The 19,033-nt window shown below is 41.3% G+C and overlaps 2 protein-coding genes across 4 annotated transcripts; both read right to left on the bottom strand.

Moving 5' to 3' along the window:
• Positions 1–870: 870 nt before the first annotated feature.
• Positions 871–3,547, bottom strand: FANCF (FA complementation group F). The gene has a single exon (XM_026706405.2). The coding sequence runs from the start codon at positions 3,545–3,547 to the stop codon at positions 2,528–2,530; it is 1,020 nt and encodes a 339-aa protein (XP_026562190.1). The 3' UTR covers positions 871–2,527.
• Positions 1,475–9,275, bottom strand: CCDC126 (coiled-coil domain containing 126). 3 transcript variants are annotated; one of them, XM_026706408.2, is made up of 4 exons: positions 9,183–9,275; positions 7,562–7,780; positions 5,778–6,156; positions 1,475–4,236 (listed from the first exon to the last, which is right to left on the bottom strand). In XM_026706408.2, the coding sequence occupies exons 3-4, from the start codon at positions 6,013–6,015 to the stop codon at positions 4,061–4,063; spliced, it is 414 nt and encodes a 137-aa protein (XP_026562193.1). In that variant the 5' UTR covers positions 6,016–6,156; positions 7,562–7,780; positions 9,183–9,275; the 3' UTR covers positions 1,475–4,060. The 3 variants fall into 3 exon arrangements, with proteins under 3 accessions (XP_026562193.1, XP_087773617.1, XP_026562192.1); XM_087917491.1 differs by having other exon boundaries at positions 9,103–9,191; XM_026706407.2 differs by having other exon boundaries at positions 8,866–9,185.
• Positions 9,276–19,033: the final 9,758 nt, after the last annotated feature.

Below are 19,033 nucleotides of genomic sequence, written 5' to 3'. Positions count from 1 at the left end.
TCATCACTCCTTATCACCCATCCTCTCCTACTTGTGACTATGACTGTAACTGTCGCTTGCATCCTTATGATTTATATTGAGTGTTTCCTAGTATGATTTATTGTACCCTATGACTATTGTTGTATCTTATGATTTTTGACTCTTGACGAATGTATCTTTTCTTTTATGTACACTGACAGCATTTGCATCAAGACAAATTCTTTCCTTGTCCAATCACACTTGGACAATAAAGAATTCTGTTCTGTTCTATTCTATACAAGCAGAGAAGTTTCCCTTTCAGTTTTAGTTTCACAGGAGCAACCAGCTTTAGTATAAAAGTTGACCTAAGCCATGCCAAGGCTCCTTGCTGTCTTCTTGTTCGCATAGCAAATACTGTTTCAGTTTCCAAACAGCCCTCAACTGTCTCACACACTGGCAAGATGCTAGCCAGATGAATACCATGGATGCTGGTAAGCAGAGGCAGAATTTCCGCCACCTTATTTTCCTCCCCAAAAACTAAGTCTGACCACATAGTTTCATAGCGAAGCAAGGGTATCGAGCTAGTATTTTATATAAACCGAGCCTGTTTGATACAGTAGCAAGGCAGCATCTCACAAACTTGACAGGTTGAAGGTATATGGACTTCAACTCCCAGAATTCCCCACACAGCATGCTCCTTAGAAAATTCTGGGATTGAAGTTCACGTCTTCCAAGTTGCCAAAGCTAAGAAACAATATAAAACGCTGGTGTACAAACCACAAGGTTGAGGTCGAAATTCTGCCATAGCCATGAAAGCTGTCTAAATGATTTTAGACAGACCCTTTCTCTCAGCCCAGCCCAATCCATTCACATAGTTATGGAGAAAGTACAGCAGGAAGCAGGACCCTTAGATATGTTCTCTGCTTTGAGTTTTATTTATTATATATAAAAAACTATGTACGTATGGTTGAACATATATGTTGAGTTTTATTTATACATGTTTTGGGCTCAATTGTGATAAGCTGGGGACTACCTGTAAATGAATAGGTTGGCAAGATATATTTAGAACTAAGTAGGCATAGGATCTCCCTTTTATTCTATTATTAATTTTTTTCTTTGAGTCAATGTTGATTCCTAGAGACTCCTTGGATACATCCCTGCAGTTTCATTTTTCTCCTGAAACTGAAAATAATTAGCACAAGTTTCCCCAGCTGCCTAGGACTAAAACTCAGAAGTTCCTGCTTTTTACTTGATACCTTAATCACTAAACCAAACTTTCTTGTTTTATTTATCGGATAGACATTAAACCAACACTAGCAACTGGATATATGTTACTTTACAGCATGTCAAACTCACATCGTCACAGCTGCGTCACATGACATATCGTGGCTTTCTCCCCTTTGCTAAACTGGGCATGAGTGTGGCCCACGGGCCAGGAGTTTGACAGCCCTGCTTTACAGGATTACAATGAAAAAAACTAATTAAAACTTTTGAAAAAGATCAATAGGGACTCATAGCATGGACATATATTTTATTTAACCTTTTCAGATATTACAGTCATGAAAAGAACATAATTTGAAACTATATCTAGAACCACAAATCTTGTTTTTTTTCTAAATATTTTTTAAACCACATAATATATTCTAAGCAAAAATAGCAGAACGATCCTTCTACAAATCATTCTACACAGGTGCAAAACCCAAACTGGCACTTCATTTTATAATTTATGATGAAGAATGTACACTGTACTATAGAGCACCTTCACAATTCTCCTCTATAAGGCTAACATGGATATAAGGCAATGCTGACCTCTGTGTTCCTATTTCAAGTTCATTTAAAAGATCTTGGTTATAAATCGTTATTACTGCTTCACAAGAATTGTGTGGATAACAGACTGTACTGCTTTAGTATAGATTTTCAGTAAACATCAAAATGCCTCACTTCTTATAGTCAAAGTTCAACTCACTCCTCTTGTGTTTATTTCAGGAGTAACTTAAGATACAGTATGCCCTATGTATCATCAGCTGTAAAAATATATTGAATAGGAAAGCAATGAATAAGAAGCTAATAGTGTTCAACATCCAATTAATGTGACTCCATCACAGGTTATATCTTCAGTTACTAAATACATGTATTAAATGTTTCTAGAATAGTTATATACATTACAATTTTTTAACCAACTGCTCTAGTTCTGTAGCAAGATTACACTTTGGCACATTGCTACTTTAGATTTTTCTGAAGTGTAACTATTTTTAAAACATTCCTTCTCAAGCTATTTCACAGTGCAAAAAGAAGACACTCTTTGAATCACCATCTTTGAGATGGTACAAATCTCAATTGGAACAAAAATCTGCCTACTAATTTTAAAATATTTAACCTATCTATACTTAACAGTGCTCACTTTAAAGGCATTCCTTCTTCACTATGGATTAGTAAACCAGTTCATAAGATCAAGCTAGTTTCCCATTTATATTTATTTAGATATTAAATGTATACTTTATCTGTAATTATCATAGAATTTTACACTTGATTTGTATAATACCTATACTTTTCTACTCAACATCTTTAATTAATGCAAGTTAGGTTTCCTTTCAAAATGAGGCATCTCCATATCCAGCAAAATGTCAGTCCAAATGCTCAGACCCCTAACTTCAAAGTTCCCATCCTGGGCCTTGAGCTGTCTTAGCCAAGTCTGGACTGCACTGCCCAGAGGCTCTGACTCCTGGTAAAGGCAACTGATACGGTCCTGCATCTCCTCCCAAGGTACTTCATCTTCTTTTACATCACTAGTTTGCCATTTCCCATGCAGAGGATCATAAATGAGGCAGTTTCCCCAGGATGAAAGGAAACTCAAATAGGAAGCAAGTAATTCAGAGTAACGGGCACAAAGTGAAGCCAAACACTGGGGAGACAAAAAGCGGCAGAAGGACAAGAGACGAGCTGGGTCTCCGAACAGCAACCAAGGGAGGAGCAACATCTTGGCCTTCTCTTCCCCATCAGGCTCCATCAATGCCACAGCCACAACTCGGTACAGCATGGAACCACAGGGCAACGAGTCTAACAAGGCAGAGGAAGGTCGACCTTGGTTCCCATCACCATCTCCGTCACCTTGTAGTTGTGAAAGCAGCATCTGAGCCTGTACTCTCACTGGCAGCCCTTCCCATTGTTCAATACCAGCTGTTCCTTTTATAGGAGGTTCCAAGAGAGCAAGAAGTTGAGAGGCAGCTCTGCGTCTTGCCAGTAGACTGATGAAGGGCTCCGCTCCACCAGTTGCTGGGATCAAGAAGCTGCAGAAAAGACTATGGCGGGTGGTAGAAGACAACGCCGGATTTTCCAGCAGTGCTAAACCCAGAAGCTCTGGGCAGCGCTTCAAGTGACCTAACCTGATTAAGCTCTTTTTTTTCAGCTGTTGCTTCAAAGCTTCCCGGAGGGTTGGTTGAGCCCGAAGACGGCTGTAAAGATGCCGAAATAAGTGTCCCCAATTTAGAGCTCGTGTAAGAGTTGTGGGATCCCAACTTTGTACCATTCGTGAGCGGGAAACTGCCAAAAGGCTAGGCAGCTGCTCAGTTTGTGAGAGCAGCATCTCCATGAGGCAGAGAACAAAATTCCTTGTTACTGTTAAATGGCAACCTCAGGAAAAAAAATTTCTTTTGCTAAGAGATCACTCCCTAGAAATATTGTTTAGTTTCAAAGATTTGGTTTTCATATAGAACATTTCTGATGGTTGGCCTGTTGCAGTAGGAATAGTTTGCAATTCATTCCATCAATTTCTTCATGTTTTTCTTTCCTATTGTTAGAACTTTTTTCCTTTTGTTTTGAGGGAATTTTCTAGGTAGTTTGACCTTTGATATTTTGTGTGTATATTATCTACTTACCTTCCTACAATAGTTTTATTGCCAATATACCTTTTTCAAAAAGTTACAGTACAATGTTGTTTTATGAAGCAACTTTCTTAATACAAAGATTTTAAGATAAAGAAATTGGTTCTCTGTATGTTCATTTTTTTTCTGCTGCAACTGGATGTAGACTGCCTTTAGCCAACTATTTGCGACTGAAGATTAGATCTAAAGCTCTTCCACCTATGCAAAAAATATTTTGACTATTATCTTATATTGTGTCCTGCATTTACTCGTTTGCTTGTAGTTGATGGCATTAAGTTCCCATTTGTAGTATTTGTTGCTGAACCATTTACAACCATATAATCAACCTTGTTTTCCAGTTTGACCAAGCGTTGCAAGATGTCATCTAGAAGAACTGCGATTGTTCTTTTTAGATCAGCTAGAAGGGAAAAAAAGTATATTCAGAAAGTGACACTGCACAGGCAAAATCTCATGTGGCAAAATAGTTGCTTTCTCACTGTTTTCCTGGATACAACTTTTTCTGTATCTGTTTAATGTAATGGAAAAAAATACAACATATGCAAACTTTTAAAATATACTGTTTATGTTCATTTTTCAGTTTTAATTTTTTTTCTTTAGTCTTATTAAATAGGTTAAATACATACTATACTCCTTAGAGCACAAGACTCTAAACCAGTGGTCATCAACTGGTGGCCCATGGCACACTGGTGGGCTGTGAGAAAATTTTGATGGGCCACAGAGAAATCTCAACCACAAAGCACCCCCACAAAGCAGTTAATCCAGGCTGGGCAGAAACACAAGGCTGCGCCGCCCACATGGCCCGCAGGAACTCTCCCTGCCCACTTACTCCTTACCTGGTAAACTTGCCTGCTAAATTGCTATTTTTCCTTTTTCCAACCATCATCTGTTCTGCTGTGCCGGGAGATTTAGATTAATTAGGAAGCAGGAAATGCTAGTCTTTAGATCTTCGGCTCAGCACAACCGAACCTCCCTTAGGACTGAAGGTTTGCTTGCAAGCAATTCAGTGCAGACTCACAGCAAGCAAATTTGAGAGACTGAGCTAGCCGATGGCAGATAGATAGATCACTGAATGATTCTGTGATTCTGTGAGCAACTCAATCTGCCTGTTTTGCCTAATTTGGGGTAAAAGTTGCTCTTTTATAAAAAATTCAATATTTATATAAATATTTATAATATTTACATACAAGCCATGCCCAGACAGTCCCATGACCACCAAGCCACACCCACAAATTAGGCCACACCTACAGAACCGGTTAGTGGTCCCTGGGATCTAAAATTATGAGTTTGTTGGTTCCTGAGGTCCAAAAGGTTGGCGACCCCTGCTCTAACCAGGGATCACCAAACTTGGCAACTTTAAGACTTGTGGACTTCAACTCCGAGAATTCCTCAGCCAGCGAGGAATTCTGGGAGTTGAAGTCCACAAGTCCTAAAGTTGCCAAGTTTGGAGACCTCTGCTCTAGAACTTTCCTTTGTAACAAAAACACTAAATATACCATATAAATTAGAGTTGCCTAATAAACAAGTTACTTATCTAATATACCTCTGTAAACCTTCATAACAATACCTTGAAAAACATTATTCATATGTAATCAATTAAAAAACATCTTATTTGAATTTCTCCCAAATCCTCCATTGTTTCAAAAGTTCTGGAAATTTTACATTTTTACTATTAGGCAAAAACTTATTCAACGCAAAATGTTTCTAGACATACCATATCCAATGCCAATATACAAGCTCTTTAATATTAAGGGCAGTCTAATATTTCTTAGAAATGAAAGCTATTATAGTATGTTCAACTTTAGTAGAACATTGAATATGTAGCAAACAGTAGTTTCACTTTATAAATATAAAAATGTCTTATGCTTTTACAATAATATTGTTTTATATATTTTGAAACACTAAACTGAGGATGAATTTACAGAGATTATGTAGGCTTACCATATCCCGCCATTGCAACTCCATTATCACCATTTATTACATTCTTGTTTTCTTCTGCTAGGGCTCTAACGTATCTTTTACTTAAGTCAAGAATTTGTTCACGCAATTCAGCACTGCTCTGTTGTCTTGGATGCTGAAAGGTGTAGCGCAGTAACATTATGCCCCAGATAAAACCAAAAACTAGCAACAATAAACTCAATTTTTGGGACACATTTTTTCTAGAAAATGCAAAAAACATCTCTGAGCAGGCTAAATATGTCAGTAGAAGGTAGTAAGTGTGAAGTCACTGTATCTTCAAGGTAAGTTGTTTTGCAAAACATCTTCACAGCATGCTTGGTCTTCGGGGGAGACTATTTTGTCTAATATTTCCATTTGTTTCCTGAAATTTTTTATCAAAAAACTTGTGTCAAAATTGTTTATTTTTATAAACTACAGTATTAATTTGGAATGTGTTATATAATTTAGAGCATTATTATTGAAACCCTGTAAAATGACTGCTGAGAATACAGGCAATATAAGAACAAAAATCTAGTAACTTTCCAAACTATAATTGTATACAATAACAATATAATCATGAATTGGAAATCTATGGTACAAATATCCAGTGATGAACTATTTGGTACCTTTGTGTAAGTTTTAATCTCTCTACTTCAACTTTACATCTGTACTATGAAAACAATGTCATTATCTGAAAAGATTGCTACAAAAATAGTGATTAAATACTAACTATATCAGAAAAAGCATCAACAGTAAGGTGAAAAACAAGCCATTTCATCAGCCCTGCAAATAAACCATTATCCTTTCTATCTAAATTATATCCTGCTAAGTTACAATATGAAATCCTAAGAAATTATGTCTAAATTTATTTGTTAACTTTTTTTTCATTCTCTATGGCAGGGATGTCAAACTCAAGGGTGTTTAAATCTGGCCCACTGGAACAGCCTGGAAATAGTAAAGAACCAACCCGTGCTACCTCTGAAAGCCAAAATGGGGCATGGGGTGGCCACGCGAGCCCACACCCAGCATCCCATTTTTGGCCTGGACTGTTTCCTGTAGCACTCTGCCAAAAACTTAGCATTTATAACCCTTGTGGTCACATGATCTAAATTTATGTGCTTGGCAGTCCACCTGCATTTATGGCAGCAGTGTGCACATCAATCTTCTCCACTCACCTGTCTCCGCCTCACCTCTGCCCTTTTGGACACCTTTTCCTCTGCCACCATCACCTACCAGGCTTCCCCAACTGACTTTGCCATATTTTATTTCCTGCTGTGAAGAAGTATGCCTCACCAAGGCAGCTGCAGGTCTTTCACAATGTCTTCCAAGGACTACCAGCTGCCTTACCCAGGTGCACCTCATCAATAGCAAGAAGAAGATGGCAAAGGTCAGCTGGGGTTTGTAGGCTATGCAGCAGAGTGCAGGGCAGCCAAAAGGGCAGAGATGGGGGGGGGGGAGATGGTCCTTGGGAGAGTTGAAAAAGAGGTCAGCATGGAATGACAAGAATAAAATTAGGTCCTTTTAACAACTGCAACCAGGAATATTGGAATTGATGCTGCTAAGCAGAGCTTCGTTAATAGTGAGAGTAAACAGAAGCTACATCCAGACACTTTAGAATAAGCCCCATTACGGAAAAAAACCAGAACTACTTAAGTAGGAATTACATCTAAACAGTATTTTATCTGATAGTTTTCCACTGCAGATAACTCTGTTAATATGAATAAAGGTTGCATATTGTCAACATATAAAATAAGTACTTTTCAAGATAATAAATTAGGAACACCTACCATTTTATAATCCTGCTGCTTTAGTTGGTGCTGTCCTTAACTAACCAATATTCCAAGACGATTGCATCCATGCTCAGCTCAATATCATTTTGAGTAAACTCAAGGATTATTTATTTAATCCATTGCATTTAGTCAGTCTAATGCAGTTCTTATTTTTCAGAATTAAGAGTAGCACATTTTGCTGGTCAAATGATAACCATTTATGAAAGGGAGAAACACCTGAGGAAAAAGAATTTTAAAAATATGAAAATTTGTTTAGGTTATTACTATTATAAATATAGGCATGAGAAGAAATTTTAAAAGGCATGTTGGCACTTCAAACATACATTTTATGATTCTCTAGACTAACCAGGAAAATGATACTAAAGATGAAAAACATCCAAAATCACATATTCCAAACTGCCCAAACCCCAATTTATACTAGTTTATAAGAAACAATTCTCTCAAAATTCCTGTGTTTTGTTCAGCAAGACATAAGCATGAAAAAAATGAGGATTGTATGTAAAGTTCAGATTTACATACACACAGCTATTTAATAGGTGGTCTTTTGATCTTTATGAGACTCTTTCAAAATGCAAATACATTATTAACCTTACAATAGCGTTTATATATTATCAAGTTACTTATTACTGGCCAAAGGTTATTTGTATATAATCAAAATTTGCAACTTTGCAACTGATATAATTACACCAACAGAAAGAAACCAATGTTCCCTATTTGTAATCAGATAGAAAATTATTTTAAGATGTAGTAAACACTATTAAATTGAAATAATTTAAAATCTGCCAGCAGGTTAGTCTCCATCTAAGTTTACATGTCCCATTGACATCATAAAAATAACATTTAACTTTATAAAATTACATATTTTCAATCAAGTTAAACTTAAGTACTTATACAACATGCTTTTAAAGATGTTACCATGTAAAATTAAATCTACCAGGAGGAAGAGGTATTAAAAAATGCTTACAATCTATATTTCAAAATCTGCAATATAGATAGGCTGGGGAAACTTGCCTGAAGGCACAAGATAATTCAAGGAGCAAGGAAGTGAAATACTAATAATTATTTTAGGAAAGTTATCAAGGAAACAACCTTTATAAGGCATAAAGAACGTGCAAAGTCGCCATTGTACTTAAGAAAACAAAGACTATGGTTGCGTATGTTCACACACATGATCATAGCTTAACCATGATTTACTTAACCCCAGTATATTGGATTGCAAATTGAACCAAAAACTAGACGCACAAATTGAGTTCGCGTCAGACACTAGGTTAGAACTTGGCTTGCTCGTCATACCAACATACCTCTGTACACGCCCCGAATCGTGCCTTAGAAAAACAAATGTTTTTCACCCAGCGACTCAAACAAATCCATTCGTCGCCTATCCATTTTTTTTTCTCTCCATGGGTTTTACCGCGCAGGAAAAGCTGACAACGGACAGTCACCAAAATCTCGTCCGCCCTTCCGGCACACGATCTCTTTCTCTCCTTCCCCAGATGTGTTCTCTAAACCCAAGTGCGAGCGATAAGTAACCATCGAACCTCTTACAACCTGCCAGCGGTACCACACAGAGAGAAAGCGTCCCCTCAACCCAGCATAGATTTCAGTCAGCACCTCCTACCTTTGCAGCACATAGGGAAAACAGCAATTGAATCATATCCAGGCCGCAGTTCCGGCTGCTAGTGGAAAGAGGGTAAAATTACCATGGGGCGGGGTGGAGCAAAACAAAGGCAACGTAAGACACACGTTTGAAATGTTAATTTTTGCTCCTAGTTTTAAAACTACGTTGAATTATTATAGTGCATTATTTTTGCACTACATTTACTGAATTTACAATGAATTCTACCTTTGTTTCTATTTTTTAAATTTTTAGAAATTTTTTATTTATTTTTTAAAATCTTTTCAGCGTTTTCTACAGTATATGAACTTTACAAACAAAACACTTCAAAAGAAGGATAAACTGCACAAAGATTATGGTTCTGTTATGTTCACACATATTTATCATAGCTCAGTCATGATCTACGTAATCCCAATATATTAGATTGCACATTGAACCAAAAATTAAACACATGAATTAAGTGGAGTATCTAGTGACATATCTGAGATGCTTTAATTCGGATTCTTATATGAAGTGGGGATTGGGTTGATGGTACAAATCTTCCCCTTCCATGATTTTATGATGCCCCTGTAAATATTGGTAGTTTGCAGTTAATTAGATATTTCACCTCACAATAGTCTTTGCATGAGGCACTGAACCACAAACTAACCACCCATATTTTAGTCTACCCCATTATATAAATCCAGCTTGTGTATTATTAGTTTATGGCATAGTTGTGCAAACCCATAGAACTGAACTGCATAAATTGGTTAACTGGGCCAAAGTGAACTTAACTGATTTTAATTTAATTTACTTTATTGTCATTGCACCTCGTACAACGAAATCAAACACCATCTTCAGTGCACATCATGACCATGACCATGACAATAAATACACACACATCTTTCACCCTCCACACATTGAACCGAAAATCCCTGACACCGCACCAACTGCTGTGGCTTTTCACTGCCTGCCTCCTGGCGACGACAGGGTCTGAACTCAGAGCCCTGGGCTTTCTCATGGTAAATAAATAAACACACGGCACCAGTGTTTACTCGGGATGAAAAGGCACTTTAATAATGGTGGGTACTCCTTTTATAGGCTACATGCATACGTCATAGCAGGACAAAGAAGCTTTCTACATAATTATGCTAATGCAAACCTATGCCATAGCTGGTATCTTATGCTCCTACTTCTTAGCTCCTCCCAGTTACTCTTATCTCCATAACTTTCGTTTCTCCCATATTACTCTCATTTCTCCGTTTCTCCAGCCAGTACTTTTCCACACAGCACCTTATCACATGGCTACATTCCATTGTCCATCCATCACTTTTACAAGGTTGAGCATTGCCACGTTTAGCGTAACAGTCAGTACCAGTACATTGCAACATCTCCTCTGTTTTTATTTATTTTGGAAAGTGATATCAACACTACCTAATGGTAATTCTTGCTCGCCCCCTCCTCTTCTGAGTCTGAGGCTTGCAAATGCATTAGGATGCATGTTTTATCCTTACCAACACTTTTGATGATTTCATCGTTGTCTGAGTCCGAGGAGAATGATAACAAAGGTTGCTTTTCTTGTGTATGGGATATGAGAGTATTTACCTGTTTTTGAGTTCGTGACAGGTTGGAATCCAACTGGCTTAATCTGCCTTTTAAGAAGGCCAAAACTTTGCCCAAAATACAAGGGCCAATGGTACAGAGCACAAGTAGGAGAATAAGAGGACCAGCAATGGCAGATACTAAGGTGGTTAACCATGGGGAGAAGTTGAACAGACCCTGATACCATGTGTGTTGAGCCTCTCGTTCTCTTTGCCTTTTTTTTAGTCTCGTGTCTAACTCTTTCATAGAATCTAAAACCACTCCTGAACTATCTGCATAAAAACAACATTCTTCTTTCAGTGCTGCACATAACCCACCCTGCTTGAGGAACAACAAATCTAAACCTCTTCTATTCTGTAAGACAACTTCAGATAGGGAAGTGAGGGAGTTCTGTAAAGCAACTATAGATTGTTCAATGCGGCGTAAGTCTGCATCTATGGTGGCGCTTAAATGGCGAAAATGCTGATCAGAAGTAACAAGGCCAGCTATACCTGTGGCCGTCCCAGAAGCCCCCAACCCCAGCAGTACAGCTAAGGTCAAAGCAGTTACTACTTCTCTTTTTGCCCTAAGGTTATATTGTCTAGGTTCTAGTAAAGAAACAAAATCTTCTGAGTTATATACATCAATTTTGGGAAGCAATTGTATCTGAATACAAAAGGAATTTTTTTGTCAATAATACATAATCATTTCAGCAAAGTCAAAATGTAATTTGGGGAAATAAGAAGAAATCATGGTGTAATTAGTTGTAGAGTTGAGTATTTGTCCATAAGCGTCCTTGATGACCCATGTGATGTTGTATGGCCTATGGGCGTTAAGGCTGGTGGATGTCCCATCAGTCCAGCGAAGCGAACAGCCAAGCAGGAAGAAGAAGAGTGCTGTCATCTTTTTGGGATGATGGCTCCGCTGGTTGTGGGCGGTGATATGGGCGGACACACCTTGCAGGAACCCAGAGAGTTCTGTCAGGAAGCTGGACTGCCGCGTAGCCTCGACCCCAGGTGATCAATTCGGCAGGTCCTTTCCACGCAGGATCAGGTAACTGTCTATAATAGACAAGTGGTCTCGAAGTGGGAACAGGTGGTTTAGTAAAGTGTCAAGACGCAGCAGACAGGGGAGGGGTGCCAGTGAGATTGAGGAAGTTAAGCGTATACAGACAAACATTTAACACATTTTGTAATACTGGGAGGCTAGGGGGGCCCTTAAGGCCTTTTGACCCCATGTATCGTTGTAATGCCAATTTTAAGGTTTGGTGAGCCCTTTCAACTATAGCTTGCCCCTGGCTATTGTAGGCGATCCCAATGGATAATGTGGATAATGGACCAGTGATGGCAGAACTCAGAGAATTGAGAGCTGATATAGGCTGGTGCATTATCTGTTTTTAGATTTTTTGGCGGTCCCAGTACTACGAAGGTCCGAATACAATGATTGATAACGTGCTTTGACGTTTCTCCCCTTTGAGGGGTTGCCATGATGAACCCTGAATAGGTGTCAATAGACACGTGAAGGTATTTCCAAGGGGCAAAAGGTGAGAATTGAGTGACATCCATTTGCCATGTCTCACAAGCCTCTATGCCCCTGGGATTAATCCCTTGAGGGAGAGTTTTTGCTTGCAAACTGCAAGTGGGGCATTGTTGTATGATTGCGGTTGCTTCTTCCAGAGAAATGCCAAATTGTTTAACCAGAGCCTTTTTGTTTTGATGAAAATAACTATGACTTTCCCCTGCTAATAGAGGGGAAGGTTGAGGCATCTTAATACTGATGGGAAGTACTTTACAAGCAGTATCAGCTACCTGGTTCCCTTCTGAAAGGAAACCTGGGAGATGTTGGTGACTGCGTATGTGGGCTACAAATAGAGAATGGGTCCTAGATTGAATGAGCATTTGCAGCTGAAGCAACAGTGTCATTAATGATGGTTGTATAGAAGGAGATAGATATGCCTCAAAAATATGTAAGACCAATTGGGAGACATATAGACTATCCGTTATGATGTTAATTGGTTGTCCAGGAAATGTCTTCAAGGCTAAGTTAAAAGCAGCTAATTCGGCTTGCTGTGCCGATGATTGGGGCTTTGTCAGTTGCTTGTGCCAGTTACTTTGATCATACCAGACACAAGCACCATGAGTTTTAGAGCCATCAGTGAAAACTGTGATGGCTTGAATTAATGGAAAAGCAACTACTGGAGAGGAAGAGGTAATAGGTATCGTTTTAATTAGCTGCAAACGGGGGTCAGAAGGGAGATGACAGGAGATGGGACCAATCCAATTTTCCAGAGCGTCCTGTAATACATCTGACGTCTGAAAAAGGGGTTCCCATTGAGAGAGTTTGAAAGGAATGTGTATAGCTTGAAGATTGTGAGCGAGCAAAGCCTTTGCTCGGTGACGTCCCTTGATACAAAGCAGAGCGAGCTGAAGGGCTCTAGAGGTGACAGTTGCTCTAGGAGTGTGAGGGAGGTGAAGCCATTCGATGATGTATAGCTTTTTTGTCTTGGGATCAATTTGGAAAAGAATGGCTGTGAAAAGGGCTGGTGTGGGCAAGACAGCCAAGAAGAGCAGACAGTTAGGGATGATGCGATCAAGCCCGTGAGGGCATGGAATAGAGGGGAAAGGGTTGCAGTAATAAGAGTGGCTACTATAGTGTTAACAGGCAATGAAAAAAGTCTATCACCTCCAACTGCTAGAGAGAGGCAATTAAGAGCAGATGAGTCATAAAGAAAGGGGGCAGCGACCACCCCTTCCATGATCAAAGAGGAGTTTGGGATGAGTAAGATGGGCGTGTGAGGTGAGAGCGGGCGGGGGAGCGTGACTGCCAGAGGGAGAGATCCAGGATCCTCATAGATGAAAGTAGTTGAAAGCAGAACAGAGGAAGCTGTTTGTGTGAAGGGGGGATGCAGCCTTGGGGGTGGGGCTAGCTGCAGGCCCCGCTCTGCTACCATGGTCCTTGAAGAATTTTGTTAAAAGACAAAGAAGGTTGAGAAGGATCAGGGACCCTGCGAAAGGCATTTAAAGCAGCATTTCTCATGATGGGATAAACCTCTGCTCCCATCTGAATCTCATCATTGTGCCAAGCGGCAAGTTGGGAAGATGTTAAAAGCAGAGATTGAGGAGCAGGATTTGCATTTCCACCACTTGCCGGGGCTTGGAGGACCATGGGAAAACAAGAGAGGTCCTCCGGATCTATTTTTCCTTGAATCAGCGTTTCCTGAAAGGTATTACGAACAGGCAAGGAAGCAGGAAGATCATCGGAGTGGATAGGGTTAACAGCAGAAACAAGAGAAGGATTATAGGGAGGAGGACAAGAAGAAGGACAAGAAGGAGGAGGGAGTGGGGGATCAGGAGGTGGAGAAGTTTTTTCCGGAGAAGACAGGGAATTTTTAGGAGATGGAGGAGGCTGATCTGAATTTTGATCAAGAATTGGATCAGGAATTAAGTCAGAGGGAGGATAAAGAATATTAATAGCATTCATAAGAGCTCTCCAGGCGTAAAGGATTTCAGGGGGGGCTCGCGGAGGCTCGTGGATGTATTTTTCTATTTCTTCCCAAATAGATTGTTTAAGAGTGCTACCTTCTGGATAAGCGGGGCAATTTTTTTGAAGGAACACAAGAAACTTAATGATGGCTTTTTTAGATATAGGATATATAGTTGTGCCGCTAAGTTTCTGCGATTGGTTCGCCTTCCTGACTAAAAAGTGACGCTCTTCCACATGCTTGGACAGAGCCTTCAAAATTGGGGAGCCCATACTTACGACGCGCTTGCTGATCCTCCAGTGCAATAAGATGGAAGTCAGGGCAACACACTTCTTCCTGAAGTCATGTTGTGAGCTTTTCCACGTTGTGAGGATGCAGCCAGATGCAGCTTTGCTATGGAAGGATATCTTCCTTGCTGAAGATTCCTGGAGAGGGACCCGTAACACCAAACGGCATCCCTGGGCTGCAGCTGGCTCGTCCTGCTGGATCACGTCGGGGTCACCAGTTGCAGCTTTTCACTGCCTGCCTCCTGGCGACGACAGGGTCTGAACTCAGAGCCCTGGGCCTTCTCATGGTAAATAAATAAACACACGGCACCAGTGTTTACTCGGGATGAAAAGGCACTTTAATAATGGTGGGTACTCCTTTTATAGGCTACATGCATACGTCATAGCAGGACAAAGAAGCTTTCTACATAATTATGCTAATGCAAACCTATGCCATAGCTGGTATCTTATGCTCCTACTTCTTAGCTCCTCCCAATTACTCTTATCTCCATAACTTTCGTTTCTCCCATATTACTCTCATTTCTCCGTTTCTCCAGCCAGTACTTTTCCACACAGCACCTTATCACATGGCTACATTCCATTGTCTATCCATCACTTTTACAAGGTTGAGCATTGCCACGTTTAGCGTAACAGTCAGTACCAGTACATTGCAACAAACTGCACTATACAGCAGAATTCAAAAGAGCTACTGCCCTGGGATACAAGCTGTTGTTCAGCCTATTTCTCCTTGTTTTTATTATTCTGTACCATCTGCCAAATGGTAATAGTTTAAAAAAAGGGTTCCCAGGATGAGATGGATCTTTGAGAATGTCTTGAACTTTCTTAAGGCAGTGAGAGCTATAAAGCTCTTCCAAAGCGGAGAGAGGGCAACCAATAATCTTCTGGGCAATGACGTTAACCAAATGGAGAGCTTTCCTATCTGCCACTGTGCAATTGGCAAACCATACAGAGGTGCAGTATGTTAAAATGTTCTCTATGGTGCAGCGGTAGAAAATCACTAGCAGTTTTTCATTCAGTTGTTTTTCCTGAGAAGTCTCAAGTAGTATAATCTCTGCTGGGCCCTTTTGACCACTGCTGCAATGTGAGGTCAGGTCCTCTTTTATGATAACACCCAGAAATTTAAAACTGGCCACTTTTTCCACTTGGTCTCCATTAATAAGCAAGGGCTGGATGTCTGATCTGTTCTTTCTATAATCCACTATAAGCTCCTTGGTCTTATTGGTGTTGAGGACCAAGTTATTGTCTCCACACCACGAAAGCAACCGGTCCACCTCATCTTGGTAGCGTAGGAAGTTAGCACCCACCCATCTCCTAGAAAAATGAAATATCCTGGGAAATATTAAAAAGGTAGAATATTTCCCCTTAGAAGAGTAGAAATTCAGAAGCAGAAACTCACCTCAGAAGCAGAAGCTCACCCCCACCTATGTTAATCAGTGGGCCATTAAGGCCTCGGCCAAAATACTTTACATAACAAAGATCTCCAGGTAAAGCTATAGCAATTGCTCAAAAGCTCTTTCAGTCATTCAGCATCATTCAGCAAGGCTTAACCAAGCCTGGAACTCAGGACAGCCTACAGAGTTGCCCCTGCATGGCCTCATGGGAGTCTGACAACCAATCAGAATACAAGCTCCAATTCAAATCCCAACGAAGGTTATAAAACCCAGGCACTCTCAGCATATCAGTCCTTCCTTCTCTTTTCCTTCACCTTGGAGCATGTGATCATCCTTCTTTGGAGTTTCAAGCCATGTGGTCCTCCTGTCCACCATTAAACCTTCCAAACAGCCTTCATGTTTCCAGTGTCTTTTTCCCCACTTGGAACTGAAACCAGAAGGATATTTCTTCCAACAGTAGGCAGACTCATCCTCCCCTCCGCCCCACCCCGGAGATGAGTCCCACCACTGTTGTATCATCTGCAAATTTAGCAATAGTATTACTAGCGTGAGTGAGAATGCAGTCATGCACATAAAGAGTATAGAGTAAGGGACTCAGCACACAACCTTGTGGTATACCAGTGTTAAGAATAAGGGCTGAAGAGGTATGATTACCTAATCTGACTCTCTGTGAGTGGCCAGACAGGAAATCCATAATCCAAAGGCAGATTGAATTAGAAAGTCCAAGGTCCAGAAGTTTAGACACTAGTCTACGTGCAGGAATTTGTCAGAGTATATTCATGAACTGGAATAAAACTTGGTAACAAGATCAGCCAATAGACATAGCAACTAAATCAGCCAATGAGGATAGTTTGGAAACTGAAATTACCATGTTTCTCATAAAATAAGGCCAGGCCTTATTTTTTTTTTGACCCCCGAAAAAATGGCTAGGTTATCTTTTCGGGGGGTGACTTAATTACGCCCCCCTTGCATCCTCGGGCGGGCGGGCATCGATGGCTTGGATGTTGACGTTGGTGTTGGTGGGGTACTTTGTATTGGGAGACCTTCCACCACTGTTGCTTTCCCTTCTCCCCGTGCTGCCATGACATTTAGAGCAACGCCGTGGTGTTTGGCGCAGCCATGTGCTCCTCCCTGCAACCGGAGCCCGGCGGAGACACTCGGCTTCAGGCGCTCCTGTCGCTGCCTTCCCTTCGCCTTCGAAGGCAAAGCCAATTATTTTAAAAATGACGCCCTGCTACCGGTACGACAAATACTCCCCTGCTTGAGAGGGCACCCCAACCCCACGTGGGGAGGCGAATCTCCCGGGGCCGCAGCGTAGGATTGGCCCACCCCAGGAGAAGCACCCAGCCACCATCCCTGCCTGGCACCGGGCAGAGCACGAAGAGCTTCGCCTGGGCCACCCAGCGCAGCTGACAGACAGGCCCTCCTGCTTGGCAGCAGAGCTCTCGCCAAGGCAGCAAGCGCCTCCCGCCGGACTCTCCGCTCATCCCGCCAGAGCTGTGTGGGCTGGGCAGAGCCGGGAAAGTGAGCTGTGGGTGCGCGCCCGCCTGCCAAGCGAAAGAGTCCGAGCTTGGCTTCCTTCCCAAGTCCCTCCAGCCCGAACCCAAAGGGGCCACTGGGAGAGGCCACCTGAGGCAGTGATAGCGCCCACCCATCCATGGACAGGGAGGCAAGGCCTACGCTATGTCCTCCTCCGAGCTGAGCCCCGCCAAAGAGCGCCTCTGCCTGATGCCCGTGCCACTGCAGCGTTTGGAGCTGCCGGCGCGTTTGGAGATGCATGGGGATGGGGACAGGCTGGAAGAGGGGTGGAAAGGACGGGTGGCTTTGGGCTCTCTCAGCCGGACCCACCGGCTAGGGAAGCAGCACTGCTGTCACCTTGCCTCTCTGTCCATGGATGGGTAGGCACTATCACTGCCTCGGGCAGCCTCTCCCGGTGGCCCCTTCAGATTTGGGCTGGAGGGACTTGGGAAGGAAGCCAAGCTTGGGTTGGCCCAGCTTTTTCGCTTGGCAGGCGGGCGCGCATCCGCAGCTCGCTTTCCCGGCTCTGCCCAGCCAGCACAGCTCTGGCGCAGCCCTGGCGGGATGAGCGGAGGGTCTGGTGGGGAGGTGCTCACTGCCTTGGCGAAAGCTCCGCCGCTGGGCAGGAGGGCCCACCTGTCAGCTGCTCTGGGCGCCCCAAATACCTTTCTTCAGGTTTAACATCAAAAGGGGTCTTGATAAATAAATAAATTATATTAATAAAATATTTTTTTTTTGGTTTTAGATTCACTAAGACAGAACATCAACATTAGTAGTGAGATAGGTGAAGGTATCCTCTTCTGAAATAAGTTAATAACTCTTTAGCCATGATGCCCAGAAGTTACTATGGGTGTGTGAAGATCTGAATTAAGATCAAGACTATGAACAACAACCCACACTATCCTTGTTGGCCTAGTTTATATACCATAGTGTTCTGATGCATAATCTTGGTAATAAGATTTCTCAGCAGCGACAGGTAATCCTCAATTTATGACCAGAAGTTAAGCCCAAAATTTCTGTTAAGTGAGAAATTTGTTAACTATGTTTTACCCTATTTTTTTTACTTTTCTTGGCACAGTTGTTAAGTGAATCATTGTAGTTGATGTTAGTAACCAGTTGTTAAGTGAATCTGGCTTCCCCATTGATATGACCTTCAGGCACAGCAAGCCTTAAATATGAACACGACAAGCATCTGAATTCTGATCACATTATCATGGAGATGCTGTATATATTACATTTGTGAAAAATGTTCATAAGTCCTATTTTTCAATGCCATTGTCACCTTGAATGGTCATTAAATGAACGTTGTAAGTCAAGGACTACCTGTACAACAGTGGACAGCGCTCACACTTTTAGTCTTTTTTTAAGTATTGAATGATTGTTGGATTTTATTCTTTGTCCTTATGTTTCTATCCAGTTGAAAACTGTCCAGAGTCACTTTGCAGTTGGGGAACATATATAAATTAAATATAAATAATTAATTACTATGCTATCGCAATCCAGGTTAAGCATTCCTGGAAAAGTCCAACACGTGCAAAGCCTAGGCCCAACAAACTGCGCATGTGCCATTCTCCCAGCCTACTACCGGTATGTTGTTTACTGCGGGTGGAGATGCCC

Source organism: Pseudonaja textilis, chromosome Z, assembly GCF_049901715.1.
Source record: "Pseudonaja textilis isolate UNSWEBS1 chromosome Z, rPseTex1.2, whole genome shotgun sequence".
Classification (NCBI taxonomy): Eukaryota; Metazoa; Chordata; class Lepidosauria; order Squamata; family Elapidae; genus Pseudonaja; species Pseudonaja textilis.
This window is presented reverse-complemented; position numbering and strand designations above follow the sequence as displayed.

What these genes read in the sequence shown, in the direction of transcription:
- FANCF (XM_026706405.2), bottom strand. Translation starts at nt 3,547, where the DNA reads ATGGAGATGCTGCTCTCACAAACTGAGCAGCTGCCTAGCCTTTTGGCA.
- CCDC126 (XM_026706408.2), bottom strand. Translation starts at nt 6,015, where the DNA reads ATGTTTTTTGCATTTTCTAGAAAAAATGTGTCCCAAAAATTGAGTTTA. An exon ending in AGTTGCAATGGCGGGATATG is followed by an intron (nt 4,237 to 5,777) that starts GTAAGCCTACAT and finishes TTTCCCTTCTAG; the next exon opens with CTGATCTAAAAAGAACAATC.